Raw genomic sequence first — 20,917 nt, forward strand, 5'->3', positions numbered from 1 at the left:
ATATATTCGAAGATATAATTAACGATATTTAACTATTATAAATTTCTCATATTTATATCTCTATCAACTCTCTAGTCTTAAAGCAAATAAAAGTCTTAAATTCTAGATTACTATATATATAAAAATCATAAATTCAAGATTACTACATGTATAATTTTATATTAATTTGACATTCTACCAAAAAAAAAATTATTAATTTGACATCGATGTACACGTGGGATCCCTTTAATTTTTGTTTATCGTCATACAAAAACTTTCACCAAGTAAAAGAAATATTGCATCTAATAAACTAATAATGGTATAACACAATTTTTTTTATTTGTCATATTTCAATGTCTTTATTGAGTTGGTCATTATCAATTACTTCTTTCTATTGTATAATTGTCTATGCGAATTAATAACTTAAAATATATATATATGATTACCTATTAAAACAAGTTAAAATATAATAATTGTGAAATAATACTATATATTATACAAGCTATAAAAAAAAATTTTACTTCATTTTACATTGATCCTATCGTCTCACAACTACAATATATAAAATTCAAACAAATAAAAACAAAGCCAAGATTTAAATGTGTCACTGAGTGACTTCTTCTCAAAAAGCAGCAGCACTAAATAATGAATAATCGTTTTTCATACTCATATCGAGAAACGATTAAATTTTAATTAATATTTGATAGAGCTCATTTTAAAAGCAAACGTTTTAATAAGATTTTTCTATCATTCTTAGATGTTCAAATTTAAAACGTTTTATTAAACGTAAAAAAATTTCGAATCATACCATTAGTATTCATATCTATAACAATTAATTGAGTAGTTAAAGCAGTCACTAGGCCTATCCAATAATTTTTTTACAACAAAATCCATGCAGAGCCATAGTTGTTACATCTTTTCTTAAAAATAAATAAATGCAAGTTATAAATTTTTCAGATCCTTCAACAGTCTTGAAGATATTGTGTATGCCAAACAAGATTTGTGTTGCTATTGGTTTTGATTTTTAACATTAGTTTAAAAATACTCCTCCCGTTCACTTTTATTTATTTACGGTAGACTTTTTACGCCCCTTAAAAAACAACGATTGACATGATTATTTTATTACAATACAAATTATAAATAACATTTTTTAAAAAAAAAATTATAGCTTCCTCACTTGTGACCTCTTTCGAGCCCTTCTTCTTGACCTTCTCTTTGATTTGAAATACATATGTAATCGGAGTTGGCCGATCATAACATCATTTATGAGGAACTGGACAACGAAACCTCCTTCTCAGATAAAGATGTCTCTAGCGCTACTCATCCGATACGAACAATATTTTCTAGCGTAATTTCTTTTGTTTTGAATTTGTATCCTGATTTCCCATTCTAACACAAAATCTTTTAACTTTACATCACTTTTCAGCTGAAAAACAACATAAAAGCCCACATTGAAGCATCTCTTTCCTCTACAAGAAATAACGACAACGATGACCTACTTAATATAATCCCACATGCAGGAACTGGAGAGAATAGAATTTACGCGGACCATACCTCTATCTTTGTAGAATAGAGATTGTTTCCGATAAACCTTCAACTCAAAGGAAAGGAAAACGAATCATGTTTCCTAGACAGATATAACCGTAAACTAGCAAGATACAAAGTGACCAGTAACAAGATGGACAGCCAATAGAACAACACTAGCATTAGAGTATTCATTGTCTCACAAATGTGCATTGGAAATATTTGCCAATTATAGAAATAGAGCATAATATTACAAGACTCTATATAGATAATCTTTCTCTAATTATGTCTAATGAGGAGAAATAAAGATACTATGGTCCTCGAAATACTCTCGAACGAAACAAAATCTTGCTTACTCCCCAACACTCTGAGAGGGTGCAAACGCGCAATATCGCCAAAAATCATTGAGCTTCTCTGCCCGATTATTTCAACAAATACAGCTTTTAACTGTGTATACGTATGCACTAGAGATAACCTATAACTAGCATTCGAGTATTTACCTCTTCTTGTTCTTCTTTCTTCCTTTCACTTCTTTTTCTAAACTTTTGACCCTTTGACTAAGAACCGAGGATGCTGATACTCGTTGACTCGTGGGTCTTGATTCTTCTACAGGAGGCGATGATAAAGCCGGTTGCTGTGATGCTGCGCTCTGCTTTGCTGCTATATGTTGTTGTGCTGCTGCATATTTCTTGAGTGTTTCAAAAAATGGGAGCGCTGGTTTTTGTTCTGTTGGAGATGGAGGACTGTAACGTATTATAGGAATACCCAGTGCCTTCTTGACCGCGTGACTTTTTATCACTGACACACAAGATGAAAAGTGAGATATGTTGTAGAAAGATTGCATTTACTCTCACCTTCACAAATTCCAAATTCCATTCGCGAAACACAGATTCCAATGAGCAGATGAATATTTTCAGCAGAAATGAGTGTTATATAGTATATACTAACCCAAACCGTAGGAGAGTGAAAAAAGATTTGAGGTTATCCAGTAACAGAAAATTGCCTGCATTGATTCAAATGCTGTGTATTAAAAAGTCTCACTTTACAAACAAATGACTATGAGACAAATACCATATATCGAACGGCATGTACAAAGATTATACTGCACATATGAACTCTTAAACAAACATGGCAAAAGATGGATGTAATGGATTTAAACAAGGAACAAAATTCTCGATTACACCAAACTTTTTTGTGGCAAAAGATGGATGATACATTCTTGATAAAACTATGCCTATTAACAACCTCAAGAAAATCCAGCCAGACACTAGTAGCAATGTACACACATGACCAATCACGCTGACAATTTCTTTGATTACGTGTTCCAGCAATATCAGAAGAACATCTCTCTTAAAACTATGTGTGCAGACATGCAGAAAAGGTGTTCTCTGTTTTTGATATGCTGTTTGCATGCTCAAAGACTAAAACCAAAATACATAATCATGAAAATTCTTGACATGCAGAAAAGATGGAATGTTTAAGATGATAAAATGGATCAAAAGAAAGAAAAACAGGTAGTATGTTTTAAATCCGGAAATGGACGAACATACAGTTGGCAGGCCATCAAGAAACTTAAGCAGCCAAATACATCTTTAGTAAGCAGCCAAATTCATCTTCAACAAAAAATCTCAAATTCCTTCAAATATGAACATCAAAATTTAATCTTAACACGTGATAGCTTGTAACCTTCATCAACCAACCCCCCAACCCAAAAAAAAAAAGAGAGAGAAAAAGGGGATACTGCTCCTCTCAATATTTTGATCAATAACTATATATACCACCACCACCATAGACCATACTTTTCATACAAGTCAAAGATATAAAACAAACTTGTGCATCTACCCGAAGTAAGGCTATTCATGTATCCAACAATTCAACCAGAAAAAGTATTTGGCTACAATTAGGAGACCACCAGGAAAAGAACAGGAAAAAAAAGGAAAAAAGGAGAAAAGGAAGTTGGCAACAAAGGCACATCAGAAACTTCTACGTACACAGATTTTGAAGATTTGTCATCATGCATAAATAGGACAAATAAACTATGAACCATTATAAACAAGTTGGTTGCATATCCCACCTTAGCAAAACTAGCAGTAAGTGGGACAGTTAGCACAGCAAAGGCCCGTGAAACATTTTTTATAGTTTTACCAGCAGGATTTCCCTCCAATCCTTCTTGAGCATTCAACTGCAAGAGAAAAACTCTAGTTAACAAAATTGACCAGAATAATATGCTCTAAAGTACTGTTAAGAAAGACAGATAGCTGCTAATGATGGCTAGAGTATTAAACTTGATATCAACAAAAATGAGACGAGTGTCAAATCTTCAAGAAGTTTCAACATTAACTTGATAATGGCATATTTACAGGTGCTCACTCCGTCATCATTTCTCTCTCTATATTTTTCCGTCTATCTTTCTCTCTCCCTGTCTATTTTTTTACCTACCGCTTTGGTGCAATCTGAACAAATATCTTTAATGATTCTATAAGATAACATCAGATATTTGTAACTGTTAGAGTGGGCTAGAGTCCCACGTTAGTTGGGAAGTGGACCAGTGGTTTGCTTATATGGACTCGGGTAATACTCCTGTAGGAGTAGTATCCTATATGGACTTGTGTAATACCGATTATCTTCAGCCTTAATCAACAACAAAGATGCCACTAGAAGAGTCTGGGATGGCTCATGGCTGGAGTCTAAGCTTCCGAAGACACCTTAATGATTGAGAGATAGATAACTTGGCAAAATTCTACAACACTCTCAATCTATTCAAAGGTCCCTCCTCTCAGGAAGACAATTTTACATGGCAAGTAGATAAACAAGGGATATTTTCAGTCAAGTCAGCTTACAAGGAATTCAACCATTCTAACAACCAGATTAATTGTTGGCCATGGAAACTAATCCGGAAAGTCAAAATTCCTCACAAAATCACTTGTTTCACTTGGCTCATGGCCAGGACAACGGTCCTATCTCATGAAGGACTTAGATGCTTCCACCTATCCTCTAAATGTTATATGTGCAGAGAAAAATCAGAGACAATCTACCATCTTTTTTTACACTGCAAATTAACTGGACGAGCCTGGAGGATTTTCCTCAATTTAGAAGAGATCATGTGGGTGATGATGCCAAGATACACTTGAAGCGTTGGAGTGCTGGAACAATATAGCACTCAGTCAGAACAGAAAAAAAGATGGAAGATAATCCCTGCTTGCATTTGGTGGACAGTTTGGATGAGAGAAATCAAAGGTGTTTCTTAGACAATTAGCTCTATCCAGAAACTGAAGATGAAGTGCCTAGCCCTTTCTATTTTTGGTGTAAACATGAATATATGGAAGACAATTTTATAAATGTTCTAGGATCTCTGTAATTAGGTTATAGCTTAGTACATCTTCATATATTCCCTTGTAAGTATGGTAGTTTTTATGCAGCAAATAGTTATCAAAAATGTTACCTTCTCAAAGAAAAAAAGAGAAAATTAATAGACTGAGATAACTTATAACTTTACCTCCACTGTTATCCAGAATGTTAAAGCCGTCAAAACTGGAAGGATATACATATCATCTGGAGTAGTTAGATCAGTAAACCACAATGGTCCACCCGTTTTGAGAGAAGGAACAGCGTCCACCATGTTCCTAATCTGCATTTTCAAGAGATACCATAAAGGGTCTAATTATGCAAGAGATATTGGTCCTAATCTGCATTTTCAAGAGATACCATAAAGGGTCTAATTATGCAAGAGATATTGGGATGGGAGCAACCAACAATACAGATAGTGAAGGGATAATCTTACAGCCATAAAAAAACTGATGAAGATCGGGCCTTGTATTAGTAGTCCTTTTAAGGGAGTGAATGGAGTTACTCCGTATCTGCAAGCATGACAATGATCTAATAAAGACACTCATCATATCAAATATTTCACCCAGAGCATTATCAAAGGAATTGCTTTTTGAAGTATGTGGCTGCAGCTACTTGTATTTTCGATCTACATCAGATAATAAAAGCATTCCATCGAACTGATGACTTGAAGATTGACTTCTTGTCTAAACCATGCAAAATAAGTTGAAGGTTTTGCTGATAGGTCACCATGTATGTTTTGAAATGCCAATGGAAATAGCATTGCTGAAGACTAGATAGCTTAGTTTAGGATTCACATGCAATCAGACAGGTTGATAATTAGGTAAAGCAACCTGTTTAATCATCGTTTCTCACCAAGTACCAATAACATCATGATTACATTGAGAAACTGTTGGACAGAAACTAAAGTAGCAAAGCAAAACAGAACTGAGCTGAGACTAGGAAAAGGCTAACTACAAAGTGAAGCTAAGAAAAGTACAACTAACATTCAAATGCTTCAAGACAGGAGATAATTACTTATGTCAAGCTGACAAGCTCACCATTAATTGAAATAATGTCTTTCAAGAAGAACATATATAACATAAATAATTTATGACATATGGAAAAGCATAATCAGAACGCCCCATTCAATTTTGTCGGTTGCTTAAGGTCGTGGAGGCATCATTTCCATCCAACTGAAAGAAAGTTGCGTAATCTACACATAAATGATATTTGCTTTCAAACACTCAACACTTAATAATACTAACATTTTGAAGTTCAACTGAACTACTGCCGACAGATAATGTGAGTGAGAATAAGAAGAGATTCAGGATTATAGTTGTTAGGAAAGCAGATGCAAGTGATGAGAAGTTCAATACTAAGTTAGGGGATGGTGATGGGTCGATATGCAGCTCAAAGTAGATAGACACTGGTTCGAGAAAAGAAAAATATATATATATGACCAAAAGAAAAGGAAAGAATCAACGGATTTATCTATATGAGGAGCTAGTTAACTTCTATAAAAATGGCAAATTTCCAAGTCAGCTCTTGGGAAGGCCGACTATTCCACCTGGTGCCTCTATCCTCCAACCACAACCAGTAGAGGGTGCAGGCCGCAGGGTAATTTTTTTGAGAAAGATAGATACGGGTAATTCTATACACAAGGCTTTCTCATGAGAAGCTAATTAAGTTCCTTCAAAACAAAAAAATATCCAAAACAGGGCATATGGAAGTTCATTAGATCAACAAGGAAAAGTTGCTTACTCCCTCATCAATTCTTGCATTCTTCGTTGACCATCAGCAACTGCCGCTGGCTCCATACCCTGTTAAATGGTAACAAAGCTAAGTCAACTAAAGCTTTTGGTAGGTAAAAATATAACCACATAATTCTTGCCTCAGGAAGGGAAGGAAACACGTGAGTTTATAATTTGAGGCAAGAACTCTGACAGAAGAGAAGTCAAGTGTGTGCGGACATGTCCGTGCATGGATTACTTACTTATAGATGATACTAGGGAGGGTTTTAGAGTTCAAGAATGTGTAACAGAAAAGCACACCAAGTGTAATAATCAATGAATTTCAAAGAAGCATCGAATAGTCATTGACTGGATCACATAAATAATATTTCTTCAGAGGTCATTACTATGACCTACATGACAGGTAAAGAAATTTAGTAATTGGCTAGCTCAATCAAACAGGAATGAAAATGAGAGGAGACTGGTATCAACCTACCTTATTTTGCATCTCTTCTTTAATCTCTTCCAACTTTGGTCTCAGAAGCTGCACAAGACATGCAGGTTAAGAAATGGTGAATAAAATGAAACTAAAAACAGGACAAAGTGGAGCACAGAGACTTTAGAATGAAAAGTACCAATAGTTTCATGTTTTTTTAGTACTGTGTAACTAGACCAAATATTAGTATGCAATGAATTCTAATGAGTGTAAAGTTAGTTTAACATTTTCACAAACTGCATAGTAATGCAGAGAAGCTTGCTTTGGTAAAGGTAAACATATCTTATTGGATTTGAACAATCTCCACAAATGAAATGAATAGAGAGATCAATAAGGAAATAAGACTTGAGAATCAAATATCAAGCACAACTTTTGAAAGAAAGAAAGAATAAAGAACGACAACTGGAGCCAAAAAGATGTATTAAACCTTCCTTTGAATGAAGCAAGTTTGAAGTTTCTCTTTAACTCAAAGAATCACAAAAGAAGATCACTTAATAAAATCACAATGGAACAAACCCGCCTGCTGTATAAACTGCATACTAAATGTTGGAAAATCCCTTTCAAAACTCCTGAAGTTCGAGTAGAAATTTATTTTTGCACTGATTCAAACTCAGTGAAACCAGCTTGTCAAAATAGTAACATATCAAGGGTTGCAAGATCTGGCGACTTTAAGCGCAAAGCGGAGTTGAAACAAGATTTTTTTTAAGGAATGACACAGATGAAGATAACAAAGACATATATGTAATAGAAAACAATAACTATAAAAATAAACAACAATTTCATAAAAAAAGTGATTGGAAAAACCTGAATTAAACACACTAAATAGAAGTTATGTCAATCAAGTTTAAGAAACTATTCTAAATGTTTGTACCAGAAGTGAAAATGCAGTTATGACTATTTTACTGAGACTTGGTTATATGTGGATTTCTAATTTCCTATTCCTAAATTCCTAAAGCAATAACATACATGCATAACATAATATATCGCTTTTCCAGCTATATTATTGTTGCTCTCTTCAGAAACCAAGGACACATGTATTAGTGCAACATTGAACTGTCACCTAAGCATGACAAAAACTGTGATATACCTAACTTCAGGGCTCAAGAGCACCTTTAACAACATAGAGTGAACTTTGTGGCTTCTAACGAACAAGATGTCGGGCCAATGAAATAATATGAGTCACTAGTTATAGCTTAACTTGATGATCCCAGGCCTTCATTCAAGAGGCATAGGTTGAGGACTTGTGACTTAGGTCACAGGTTCAAACCCTAAGCTTGTATTTAAGTGGAGAAGGGTAGAGGGTAGGCCCATTATCCCTGAGTTTCAAAGGCTGCGGATGGTCCAAAGGGTCGGCCCTAGACAGATTTCTTGACCATAAAAAAAATTGGCTTCACCTAATATAATCACTTGGTGTAATTATAGAATCAGGTAAAACACAATCACTATCAAGATACAGTGATCAAATGTGTGCTTAAGCTCTGAATGGCCCAAAACCTGTTGAGTGATTAGCCACGCCTAATGTATGCTTCAGTGTCATCATCAAGGTTCTAAGACATACTTTTATTGCCAATGAAACTCTTCTAACGATACGACACTAAACAATTAATATTTCACTTTATCGTAATCATTTTCAATTTCTTTGTTCATATATTTGCCATTCACGCTTATAAATTATGTATTGGACTAAACATATACATTTGTATTTTTTTCTCCCTTTGGGTCTTTTTTCATTAAAGCCCACATTTTACTTGCGCTTAAAGCCCCAATGAACCTTAGAGCATTTTTGCGCTCTTTGCTTTACTTGCACCACCGAACTTACATTGCACAAAAGACTAAACACAAGAGCATCACATATTAAGAAAAAAGGAGAGATCATATGGTCCGTTACATGAAGCGTCAAAGAACAAAGGTCACAAGACTTGAATATAGTAAGTAGCATATCTTTCTCAACTAGTTCTCAAATTACACAACAACAGCAACAGTTGTAGAGTACTGACCATGATTTTCTGAGAATTTTTTTTTATAAATAGAAAGTTTTCACCCTGGTATTTTCAAAGCAACTGCAGCTTTATCACTTAACTTACAATCAGGGGCATATCCAATGAACAAGTTATGGGTTCATCCGAACCCATAAGTTTTGTCTTAGGCTAGGACACTAGCTAATAAATATCCAGTAAATATGTACAAATAATAGATTCTGAACCCAGTAAATTTGATTGAGGTGGTAGAATATACAAATCTGAACCCATCAAATTCTATATCCACCTCTACTTACAATAGCTACAGTTAAAACAAGAAGCTCGACACCACATTCCATTAATTTTACGTACCAAACTTTACGAGTAGAAAATATCCTACCTACGAGAAACTCTTTTAATTATAAAATTTCAAAAAGTTTTTAGCACATCCAGTGAGAATGTTAACTGTCTTGGTAGTTATCAATAAATTTTGTTCACTCAGTTAAAAAAGGTAGAGTTTTAGATGCATTGTCTACATATTTTCTTTTAATTCCCTTTTGCTTATTATGTCGAGAAGTCAACAAACTAAGATCCATAAGAAGGAAATATAGCTTTTGCATTTTGCTAAACTAGACAGTAGCATAGCGCCCCTAATCCCTATTGCACAGATGTACTTCCATTTTGTAGAAAGCACGACATTGAACAGAACTAGTTGATTTTTTTTTTTTGACAAAAACTAGTTGACTTCAAATTAAATACTTTCTAGAGGCGTATCCAGGATTTCAGAATGATGGGTGCACTATTATGAAAAGGTAGATCTAATCGGTTTGACATTCAGGTTTGTATCATTGAAAACAGTTAAAATTTTAAATCAATAGGTCCAAAAATGAAATGATTAATTAGTTAAAACGTCAAAAAATGCTACAATAACCACTTAGAGAGGTGTTCTCTAATTTTAGAAAAAAAGATAATACAAGATAGATATAAATTTCAAATTTCTAATCACAGTGAGAGGTGCACCCAATCATCATTGCATTATGATACTTCAATTGTGGGTTCACACAGGAGGGGAGCATGGGTTCACGTGAACCCGGTGACCTCTCCTGCATACGCCTCTGCTTTCTGGTCATTTGGACAAGTAACAACTAACAGATAAAAAAGTAATCCTGTTGAGCACGAGTACTGCTATTATGAGATCATACAGCTCGAAGAAGAAAAAATCTGGACTTTAACGTCAAACTTGAGCAAGTAGGTGTATCGAACAATTCAAGTACAGTGCATTGCTGACTTGTACCAGGAGAAGGCATAGCTTTGTCGGTGAGCCATGCAATGTTTGAGAAGTGTTCCATTCAAACAATGACATGCAAAGTGATTTAGCAAGAAGTTATTGGTTCTTTGAATTTCATGTGTGAGGAATAGGGTTATAATCGTGTATTGGATACTAAAATTAGTTGATTCCTCCTTTCCACTTTGTTTGGCACTTAACTTATTTTCTTGTTCCAAAAAGAATTGCACATTCTTATATCTCTTAATGAGAAGTTTTTGTAGCCACACCAATGTTATAACATGTTTACAACCATAAGTTTCAAAAATTTATAGCCACACAAATTTTATTCCATATTTAAGATCACAAGTTGTTGCTGGTACTGTTCTTTCTCTATTATTTTCTATATGTTTCTTCACTATTGAATTTCCTTTACTTACTGATTTGGAAATGCTTTACATGAGCTGAGGATTTATTAGAAACAACCTCTATGGGGGTATGTTGTTGATGTATTTAAGATCACAAGTTTCAAACGGGTTTCTTTCTTTAATAAACTTTGTGCCAATCAAACTTTGATGATTATGATACTAATAATTTCCAAAATCTGGGTGCTTTATGTCAAACAACCACACAGTCCACTTCATACTTTTCATTTCAAGCCTCATGGACATAGTTGCTTTTTGTTTGCTTCTAAACACATTGTGATCTGGTGTTGTCATTTATAGGGTTACGTAAAGGAAATCTAATACTTGAAAAGACAGTTTATATACATTATCAGTATCCCCAAAAAAAGACAGTTTGTATACAAATTAATGACTGCAAAGGACTTCTTCCAGAACATAGAAACAACTTTGACATGATTGTCTAATGTTACTAAGTTCTCAAAGAAAACTATCTAACATTACTACACTATCCCCACTTCTTCAATTTTCTGGTTACAACTAAAATTGGTATTTCCAGCCTAAGGCTACTGTTACATATGACACTGATGGTTCATTCTGGCAGATACTTCAATTTACGAGCAATGGGCTTTATCTTAATTGCTTCAAAATTAAATTTAGGAGTGCGAAAGACCAAGCAATTACTTGAAACAGACGCCAACATAGGTGTAGCTAACAAATGAACTTGGCCTGAGGTCGGGGTTTTTTGAGCTCCTTCAGTCCCAACAAAAGTTAAGTAGGGAAACCAATTGGATAGTTTTTGTTGCTCAGCAACATTTGTAACTTGTATATGTTGACATACTCGAACTTCTGTATTACCTTCTCAGTTTCCTTCACTAATTTTGTGCATATAATGGAGGTCCTGTGTGGGTTTAAGATTCTATGGGAACATTTTTCTTTTTCTTTAAGAAAAGGTACGATCATACGTATTTTGGTATAGTTATTTCACCAACTGCCTTAAGATGTTATTATGTAAGCAAACTGAGACATTAACAAGGTTAAAATGCACTAAAGAAACTTACCGTAAGTTTTGAAGTAGCTTTAAGCTGATTAATCATTAATGGAAGAATAACCAACCGAATCATAATACTTGTGACAACTATGGATCCCCACCTGTACAACATAAAAATTTTCAAGATGAAGCCAAGACGTAAGAGTTGTCACTTAATTAAACAAAGCATGATGCCTTAATTTTAACTTGGAACAAAACTTGCACAAAAAATGTGGTAGGAGGGGAAGCGGGGAGAATGACTGAGAGAGAGAGAGAGAGAGAGAGAGAGAGAGAGAGAGAAACTCTTAAGGACCTAAGGTTTAAAGTATTTCAGCTAAAATGTAAAATCTCGAACTTCCAAACATATCTCTCAAACAAGAACTACTACCAACATTAAGTCCAAGCAAGTTCAATTATTTCAAATGAAAGATCTGCAGTTTTGGAGCCCAGCTAAGTTTATGCAGAGTATAAAAGAACAAACTCAGCAAGCCTAATTGAATACATGTCAGATGCTTCAATTGCAATGATAACTTCAACTTAAAACTATATATCTTAAGGTTCTACGAAATCTTTCAGTCAAAAAAATGTATATTTGTTTAATAAAAGGACTATGGGAATAACAAAAGAGATAAAATCATGCTTCTTGTCCTTGAACCCCTTTCCAGCCCCAAACCAAGAGTGCATTGAGTTGTTAATGTGATAGTCATCACTCTGTTTCTCACCTAAATATTATCAAGAGGTGAATAACTATATACTTCATTTCTTTTTCCTACTAACCAATGCAAATGTACTGTAAAGACACCAGAATGAGATAACAGGAAAAATTAGAGGCAGCAACATTTACTCTTACCATTCAAACCCAGTAAATATATGAACGTAATCCATCAAATACATCAATGCCTTCACCGGCAAATAACAATCTGCAGCAGCATTTGCCACCTCGTTCAAAGCTGGAGCTTGAGAAACTACAGCTTCCACAGCCTTATCAGCAAGTACTTCGGCAACATCAGTCATGTAATTAATTTTATCTGCTTCACCACCAATATCAGTTGACATATTCCTGGTCAAAGAGGACCCATAACTCATCGGAATCATAAGTCCTGAAGCACAAAACCTCCTGTCTTGATATGGGCTTCTTGAGCCAATGAAGCTGTTAACTCCACTTACACTTCCCATGTAACGGGATTGGGAAAAACTGGTAATTCTTGAATTCTCAAAAGTCGGTTCAGGACAGCTCTTACGATCATCATCATCCTTATGAAAATAAGAAAATGCAGGAGTGACTCTTTGTTGCTGATAAAGAAGCTTCGCTCGCGTTGTTATGCTGCGCCTATAAGCCATTCTTTATATATGCTTCCTATAAACAGATTCAGCAGCAAACATTAACACCCCAAATCATACATAGGCAACCATGACAGTATATACATAACATAAGCATCACAAATATGAAACGTTTAGGGAACGTTTGGTAGGATCTATTAGAAAATATAATACATGTATAAGTCATGATATTATTTAATCTTTTATATGGTAGGATCCTCAACCTATCTATAACCAATACACAACCATGAACAAACCATGGTATTAGCATTACAAGGACTACTAAGACATGGATAAGCACTACAAAAAACAAAATTGCCCTTAATACACTAAATTAAACCCTGAATACTAATACACCCTATTCAGTACTCCCAATTCTCAATTTATGTAGCACAGCTAAAATTTTGACATTCAAACTTCTAAACTTTGATCGTAAATTCAGACATATAAGCTATTTGAAAACTATGTAAAAAGTAAAACTTGGTTGACTATCGAAATTCAAACTGTGCCACATAAATTGAGGACGACAGAGTACTGTTTTTATACACTCAACCAAAGTGATCCCTTAAAGTCACACACACAGCAAAAATACAGAGACATATAACATAAAGATGATAACTTTATATTCATTCACACAAAACAAGATTAACATTTTTAGATTCATTCACACAACAAAATGACACAAAAAGAAGCAAAATTAGAAAAGATTCAATGCTCAGATCCCAATTATTGTGATTTGTGATTCAAAAAACACATGAATTTGAAGTTTAAGAGTAGACAACTTACAGCAATATGTGATTGCAAGAGCGAAGAAAGAAGGGTTTACGGGGTTTTATGAAGTAAAATGAAGAGAGAAAAAAGTACGAGGAGTGAAATGTAAGATCGATTTTTCTGTTTCAAACGGGTCTTTTTTGGGTGGGTTGACCCGTTTAGGTCTCGGAGCTCCGAGAGTTTTTTTGCCATTTTGGGGGTATTTTTGACTTTTCATAGTAGTAGCATATTCTTCTCAGATATTTGCACCTGGCTTTTGGGCTTGTGGAAGTTGGGTTGGACTCTATAAATAGTGGCCCAAATTATTGTTTAATACTATGGAACCATTCTGAACGATGGGGCGGAGTCGGGATTTGAAGTTGAATTTGCCATCTAGATTTTAGTTATTGGGTTCAAAATTATATATTTTTGCCATCAAACTCATAGTTCACTCGGTTATTCGGTTCATAATTGCATGTTTATATAGTATGTTTTATATATAGAATATAAGCAAAAGTTATTGAGTTCGCTTGAACTCGTATCAATAAATATGAGTATATATGTCCAATATGTGATATCATTTATAAGCGAGATTGCTAGATGATTAGAGGAGTTCAATCCTTTAATGAAAATTCTGATTCTGCAAATATCAACTACAATCATAATACACAGTTATGATAGTAGTAACGGGGATATTATTTTTCACGTAAATACCACGAACTCTGTCCACTAAGTTTGTCTATCCATAAACATATGTTATATATGTATTTCTAGGGCATCTCTTTATACATGTATTTTTTTTTTTAATGGAATGATATGATCGGCTAGCCGTAACCGCGTATTAGTTATGCTCAATGCGGGATTTTCTGAAAATGTATTTTTTTTCCTTTTTAGATTTAGAGAAGTGAATTCCTTATTCAATCCTTTTCCGATGGGTATTTCTATTTAAGCTTTAGAAAATTTAGTTCCATCGAAAAACTAAGTAAGGTGCTGTATAAAGTCCAATCAATCTCATTCCATAGTTCGGAAGAATAAGAAGGGAAAAAGAAGAGCAACATTATCTGTACGTTATGTAAAGTGCAAAATCATTTCCTTTCTAAACAAAAAAAAAAAGCCAAAAAGAATTCTATCCTATATCTTTTATTTTCTTTCCATTTACAATACTTGGAACTCGCAACTTATATACAAGAAGAATAATTTCCCTATAAAAGACATCAAAAATCAAAGCAAAACGGAGTCTTTGTGTGTGTGTTGAGGCCTATGGAGAAGACGCCGATACCAAAGAAGTTGACGATGAGCAAGGATGTAACGATCGATCTGGTGTATTTCTACATAAGGGGCAAGTAGCATTTAACTTAAGCCATTCATCAATGCATTCAGCATGAAAATAATGGTTGCATTCTGGTATAGTTCTTAACGTTTCTTTAGGCATGTAGTCCGATAGACATATCGGACAAGTGCCATCGTTGGGATTGGGGAGACGTTGACTCTCCCCAAGCACTGTCTTGGGATATGTATCAATGATTGCCCTGTTAAGACCTCTCGTCGCGATAGCTGATTGTAGATTAATGGTTCTTGGGAGATCAGAGTTCAAATCACGACGAAGAGTGTAAACTTTAAGTTTACCAAATGCAAAGCCTATTATTCCTATTAAGCATACAAAACCTGGAACCCCAACTCCAATTATAATGCCATATTTGGCTCCTCTTGGAAGTCCTGCACAAATAATATCGACTATTGTTAAACAATATTCAATTAAAGACCTTACCTTTAATCCAAACTAGTTACAAACTTATATATCTAAGTTATTATTCAAGGTTGCCATTAAATCAAATAAATCTACTAGTAGTAGAATATTCACAATTGTAACATCCAAGAAAGTAGCCAAAAATTCAATGAAGTGAAGATAAAATCAATTGTCTAAATTTTAGAGGACAAATTATCAAACGTTTAGTAAGTAGAAATAACGAATACCTCTGATTGTCTCGATAGGAGTGTTAATCCACGTGGACTTGTGCTTCTCTTTATAGATCGTGTATATAAATGTCACCATATTTTAATTGGAACCACTTAATTATACATATGAATTCATACCTAAAACCAAAAAGTACTACAACATAATTATTACTATTAAATATATCTCTAGAAGTGAATCGAAGATTCAAATCTTATATCTATCTTAGGTTTTCTTGTTTTCTAGAACTAGAATTAGATCCACACTCATGAGTTGTGTCATTTCATGCATTTTAATTAAATTTTCTTTTTTATTTTGGTAAATTCTTTCGGAATTTTATAAGTTGGCAATTTGAAATCTTTATTTTTCCTTTATCTAATAATAACATAAAAATTCATATAATTAAATCAAGCGTCTATACTATAGATAGTTATTGATTATTTTTTTTCTTCTGCCCAACTCCTTACCTGTTAGCTCTCTATAACGTGGCATGGGTGGTGGCCATATATGGCTAAAATTTTATTAACTTTGTGAAATTAGAGCCTCATATTCTTGCACTACGTGTCATCAATAATGTGACAAATTTGATAGGCATTATATATTGACTTTTTGCAAATAAAGTCAAATCTTACTACTCTATATTTTCGATCTAATAATTTTCATCACTTTTATAATAAAAAAGAGTTATTTCTAGGATAACACTTAATTAATAATTAATATTTGTATAAAGTTACTTTATTTGTTAAATACCATTAAATTCAAGAAAAATGACTTTATGAAAATCAAACCTTCAATTTGGGTAAAACTTATTTGCACCCGGTGTTTACACCAAGTCAATACATGCATGTCATGTTTTTAAATTTATAGTTAATTTTACTTCATAAAATCAAATAATAATAAAAATTGTATTGACCTGATGTAAACACTCAGCGCAGATAAGTTTTTCTTTAATTTCATTATGCTTTAGACTTTGTCTAAGATTAAAACACTTAAAAGACTCTAGCTAATAAAAGAAGTAGAGTCAACCAATAATCTACACTTAAGAATCTATTTGGATGGACTTAAAAACTGGTTAAACTGATTTAAAAGTCAGTTTTTGACTTATTAGAGTGTTTGACAGTTATCAAAGTGACTTATATTTAAGTAAAAAATGACTTATTTTAAGCCAAAAGTTAAAAGTTAGGTGAGGGATATTTTTTTTTCAACTTAAAAGTCATTTTATGTTGACCAAATATATTACTTTTTTGCCCTAAATTCTTTTATTATTATTATATTATTATTATTATTATTATTTTATTATAATTATAATTAAAAAAATTGTGATGATAAAGAAATATGTGAACGATAGGAAATATTATTACTTATGGATGTAAAATATAAATTAGTTTTGTTTTAATTTTTTTAAGTATAAAAACCTTAAATTAATCAACTTTTTATCATGTTAACAGTTTTAAGGGTATTTCAGACATTTTGATGAAAAAGTGTTTACCAGCACTTATTTGCCAAACACATCAAAAACTTTTTTTCAACTAAAGCACTTCTATCCAAACACATAACTACTTATTTTAAAAATAAGTTTCAGCACTTTCAAAAATATTTTTTAAAAGTTATTTTTTTTAAGCCCATCCAAACGAGCTCTAAATACTTAGGTACTTTTTTTTGCAACCAAAATTTTCATTTTCTTCAATACTTGGGATAATTATATTTTCTATTTCTCCATTATTGATAAATTATGATTCTAATTATTGAAATAATTAGTTAAGCAAATATCTAACATTATTAAATAATGTATGTATTTAGTTTCTTATTATAGAACATGTGTGATATCTAGACTATTTTTAAATTATATCATTCTTAACAATTGGATTATTTAGCACTTAAAAGTACTTATCAACTAATTGAAAGTTAATATATTTTATCAGGAATGATTGAGATTGAAATTAAATTTTGTCGGTTATAAGGGACCAGAAATGCTAATTTCCCGTATTTATATAAGAAAAAATAAAACACGACTCAATCTTGTTTTTGAATAAATAAATAATCAAAATCAAACTTTCAACTTCATTAGGTGGAGCTACAATTATTTGACCCTACAAACAAAACTACCAAAACTAAAAAAAATATATATTTTAGATGATGTAACATGAATGCACATGGACTATGCAACACTAGTGATAAGACACTTCACAAATGACACACTAACATCTATAAGTTCAACAACCCCACCAATAATCAACTTGGAAATTTGGAAACAACTTTTGTTAAAAAAGTAAATTAGAAAAAAATAAAATCTAATTTCTTTTTTTTTTTGAAAAGTTTCTATGCTTATTAAATAAAAAGTTTATCTTTTTAATTTGTTCGATACATTTTTCTACACCTTACTAGACGATTCTTTTATGTATTTATTAGTGTACAATGACAATATGTCATCCTATTCATATACCAAAACTAGTGAAAGCTAACTACTAAAAAATTTAGTGTCACTCTATATAATTAATGTAACAGACAATACGTGTATCAAATGAAGCTTAAGATGTGAAGGGCGAAAATGTCATCCAATTTACAATATCTATGGTAGTGAAAGTTAACCAATATCTATATTAATATAAACTAATGTATTCGAAGAACATGTCAACACATTTATGATTAGTTATTAGTTATAAATGATAAGCATTTTCATTTTAATTTGAGAATCTGAACTATCGTAAATGGTATGTAAATATCTTCCGTCATACTTTTGGGACATTGGTGTTTCTATCATTAAAAAAATAGAGCATATATACCCTTTACGCCAACAAACATACATGTCTTATAATCTTATCCACCGATTCGATATTTATTAAATATATGTTCTAGTTTTTGGACGGCAAAGGCAGTAATGTCCTAAAAATATGGTGGAGGATATCTACACATCATTTACAATAGTTTTGAGGTATATTTGTCATTTTAACTGGTAAAATTAGTTAGTTTGATGTGAATAACTAGTCTAACATGTAAATGATGATTGATAAAATAGTCAAGTTGCACGTAAGTCAAACTTGAATGGTTGTATCTATCGAATTCTTATTAAAATTTTAAAATTATTATCCTTATCATACCGATCGAAGGGAGATGCAAGTAGAGAGAAAATATTGAATAACATACCCTTAGAAGGAGGAGGATTTGAACAAGCAATATCAGATCCAGTATCACTCTTAAAAGCACAAAGTTTCCCTTGATTTTCACAAATCCTGCAACTTGGTTCACTCCAAGTTAACACAAGACCTTCCATTGGAGACCAAAACTGAGAATCTTCCAATTGCAGAGGAACGGAAACTCTAGAATTAATCAATTTACAACCAACTGGTTTTTCTTGCTCATACATACTCGGCGGCATCGCCAAAATCGCCTCATTTCTGCTCGTAACTCCCCGGCAATACAACGGAATCGCTACCTGATAATTTGGGTAACTTAACCAGTCATCTGAAGTACACCTAAAAACACACAGAGCAAATTCAAATTCACTACGGATCGGAATAGTTAATAGCTTTTGCGCATTTCCTAGTATAACTGTCACCTTCCACTAGCAATAGATATCAGTTAATCGAGATTATGCATTTTCGGAAATCTTAGTAGTTTAACTACTCAAAATTTCATCAGAGAGTTCGATTCTCCACTTTCCTGGTACTAAAATACGCTCTACATCACCTAAAATATCTAGATCGTGAATAAAGGAAATTCATCTGATTAGTGAATTAAGGATTATCTAGACTCTGAACAAATCGAAATTCATCTATTTCGTGAGAATTCCAGACTAACACAAATCGTGATTACTGCAGATTTACTGTAATTTGATAACGAATTAGTACCTGACGATTGTGTAATTTCGTTGATGATCAGCTTTGAATGGCGAATTTGTGACATTAAAACCGATGAGTCGTTTGACAAGGCAGAAATCTGGATCATAAAGCATTACAGATTGAGCAGAGTAATCAATCTCTGTAACTAAAAAATCACCTGAATGAGGAAGTGACATGATTGTTTGGCCTCTTTCATTGCATGAAAGATCGAAACCGGGGTAACCGCACCGGTCCGATTGCCGGTCTTTTAGCCGGAAAGGAAACCGGATTTCCGGTCCGATACCCATTTCTGAGCATGAAGTTGGGTTGCAAACATCAACAGAGGAAACTGGAGAAAAATTAAGGAAGAAGAAGAAGATAATTATGATGTTAATCATCAGTTTAAGCTCTGTAATTTCCATTTTTGTTTATTGTTTAGAGAAAAAATGGAAAATTATGAAGTTTGGTGGAGCTCAGAAATGGTGTTTGAATATATGGAAATTTGAATATTGTGAGAAGTGGAATTTGTTATATTTTAAACAAGTTGTTTGATATTTGGAGTTTCTAGATGAATTTCGATCTTATTAATATTGTGATACGAAGTTAACTATTCGATATATATATTAAAGTGTTGCTAAGTGTAAATTTATATCGATTTATCTCAAGTAAACTTACTATAATTGCTATACTCGATTTGAAATCAAAAATAATATAAACACTGTAACTCATAAGTTGATGGTTACAAATTAACATATTTTGTATTTATATCAAAATAACAATAAAATACGTATGTCATTATAAAGAGCTTTTCCTGAAATGAATTCATATTAATGAAATTCCAAATTTTCAATATAGATATTAGTCCTCATAATATATAAATATATGTGCACTCACTATTTTCATTATTGAATTAGTTTGTGTTTTAAAAGCTATGTTTCAAAATTGTGGAGTGTTATTTTATTGATTTCATAATCTTTTTTACATATTCAATTATATTTTTAAATTCAACAAATAATTTGTTGTTCTTTTTTCCTTATTTTTTTCTTTCATAAAAGAGAATATTTATTAAGTTAATTATGCTCGTTATATAGTGACACTACAATGAATAAAGCATATCATTTCCATAATTTTAAAAATATCACGTACACGTTTGTATACTTTATTTATAGTCACTTTCTAACATATTAATTTAAAATGTTTTTTTTCCTAAAATATTGATTAAATTAAAAGTGTTTAGGTAAAATACAAATTGAATTAGGTGCCGAGTCACGCACGGGGCTCAACCATTATGTAAAAAATATTAAATCATAGTCATCTTATTTTATTAATTATATTTACGATTTAAAAATAGTCGCTGATTCAACTA

The 20,917-nt window shown here is 32.7% G+C and overlaps 2 protein-coding genes across 2 annotated transcripts; both read right to left on the reverse strand.

Moving 5' to 3' along the window:
- Nucleotides 1–1,658: 1,658 nt before the first annotated feature.
- On the reverse strand, nucleotides 1,659–13,855 carry LOC107029007 (mitochondrial inner membrane protein OXA1-like). Its single transcript, XM_015230285.2, has 10 exons — nucleotides 13,816–13,855; nucleotides 12,560–13,066; nucleotides 11,741–11,831; nucleotides 7,057–7,104; nucleotides 6,592–6,650; nucleotides 5,285–5,360; nucleotides 5,000–5,131; nucleotides 3,578–3,685; nucleotides 2,452–2,506; nucleotides 1,659–2,301 (listed from the first exon to the last, which is right to left on the reverse strand). The coding sequence occupies exons 2-10, from the start codon at nucleotides 13,048–13,050 to the stop codon at nucleotides 2,000–2,002; spliced, it is 1,362 nt and encodes a 453-aa protein (XP_015085771.1). The 5' UTR covers nucleotides 13,051–13,066; nucleotides 13,816–13,855; the 3' UTR covers nucleotides 1,659–1,999.
- Nucleotides 13,856–14,779: 924 nt separating this feature from the next.
- Nucleotides 14,780–20,099, reverse strand: LOC107027193 (putative RING-H2 finger protein ATL21A). The gene is made up of 3 exons (XM_015228373.2): nucleotides 19,582–20,099; nucleotides 18,878–19,206; nucleotides 14,780–15,495 (listed from the first exon to the last, which is right to left on the reverse strand). Exons 1-3 carry the CDS (start codon nucleotides 19,971–19,973, stop codon nucleotides 15,038–15,040), a joined length of 1,179 nt encoding a protein of 392 aa, XP_015083859.1. The 5' UTR covers nucleotides 19,974–20,099; the 3' UTR covers nucleotides 14,780–15,037.
- Nucleotides 20,100–20,917: the final 818 nt, after the last annotated feature.

This window comes from Solanum pennellii, chromosome 8 (assembly GCF_001406875.1).
Source record: "Solanum pennellii chromosome 8, SPENNV200".
Taxonomy (NCBI): Eukaryota; Viridiplantae; Streptophyta; class Magnoliopsida; order Solanales; family Solanaceae; genus Solanum; species Solanum pennellii.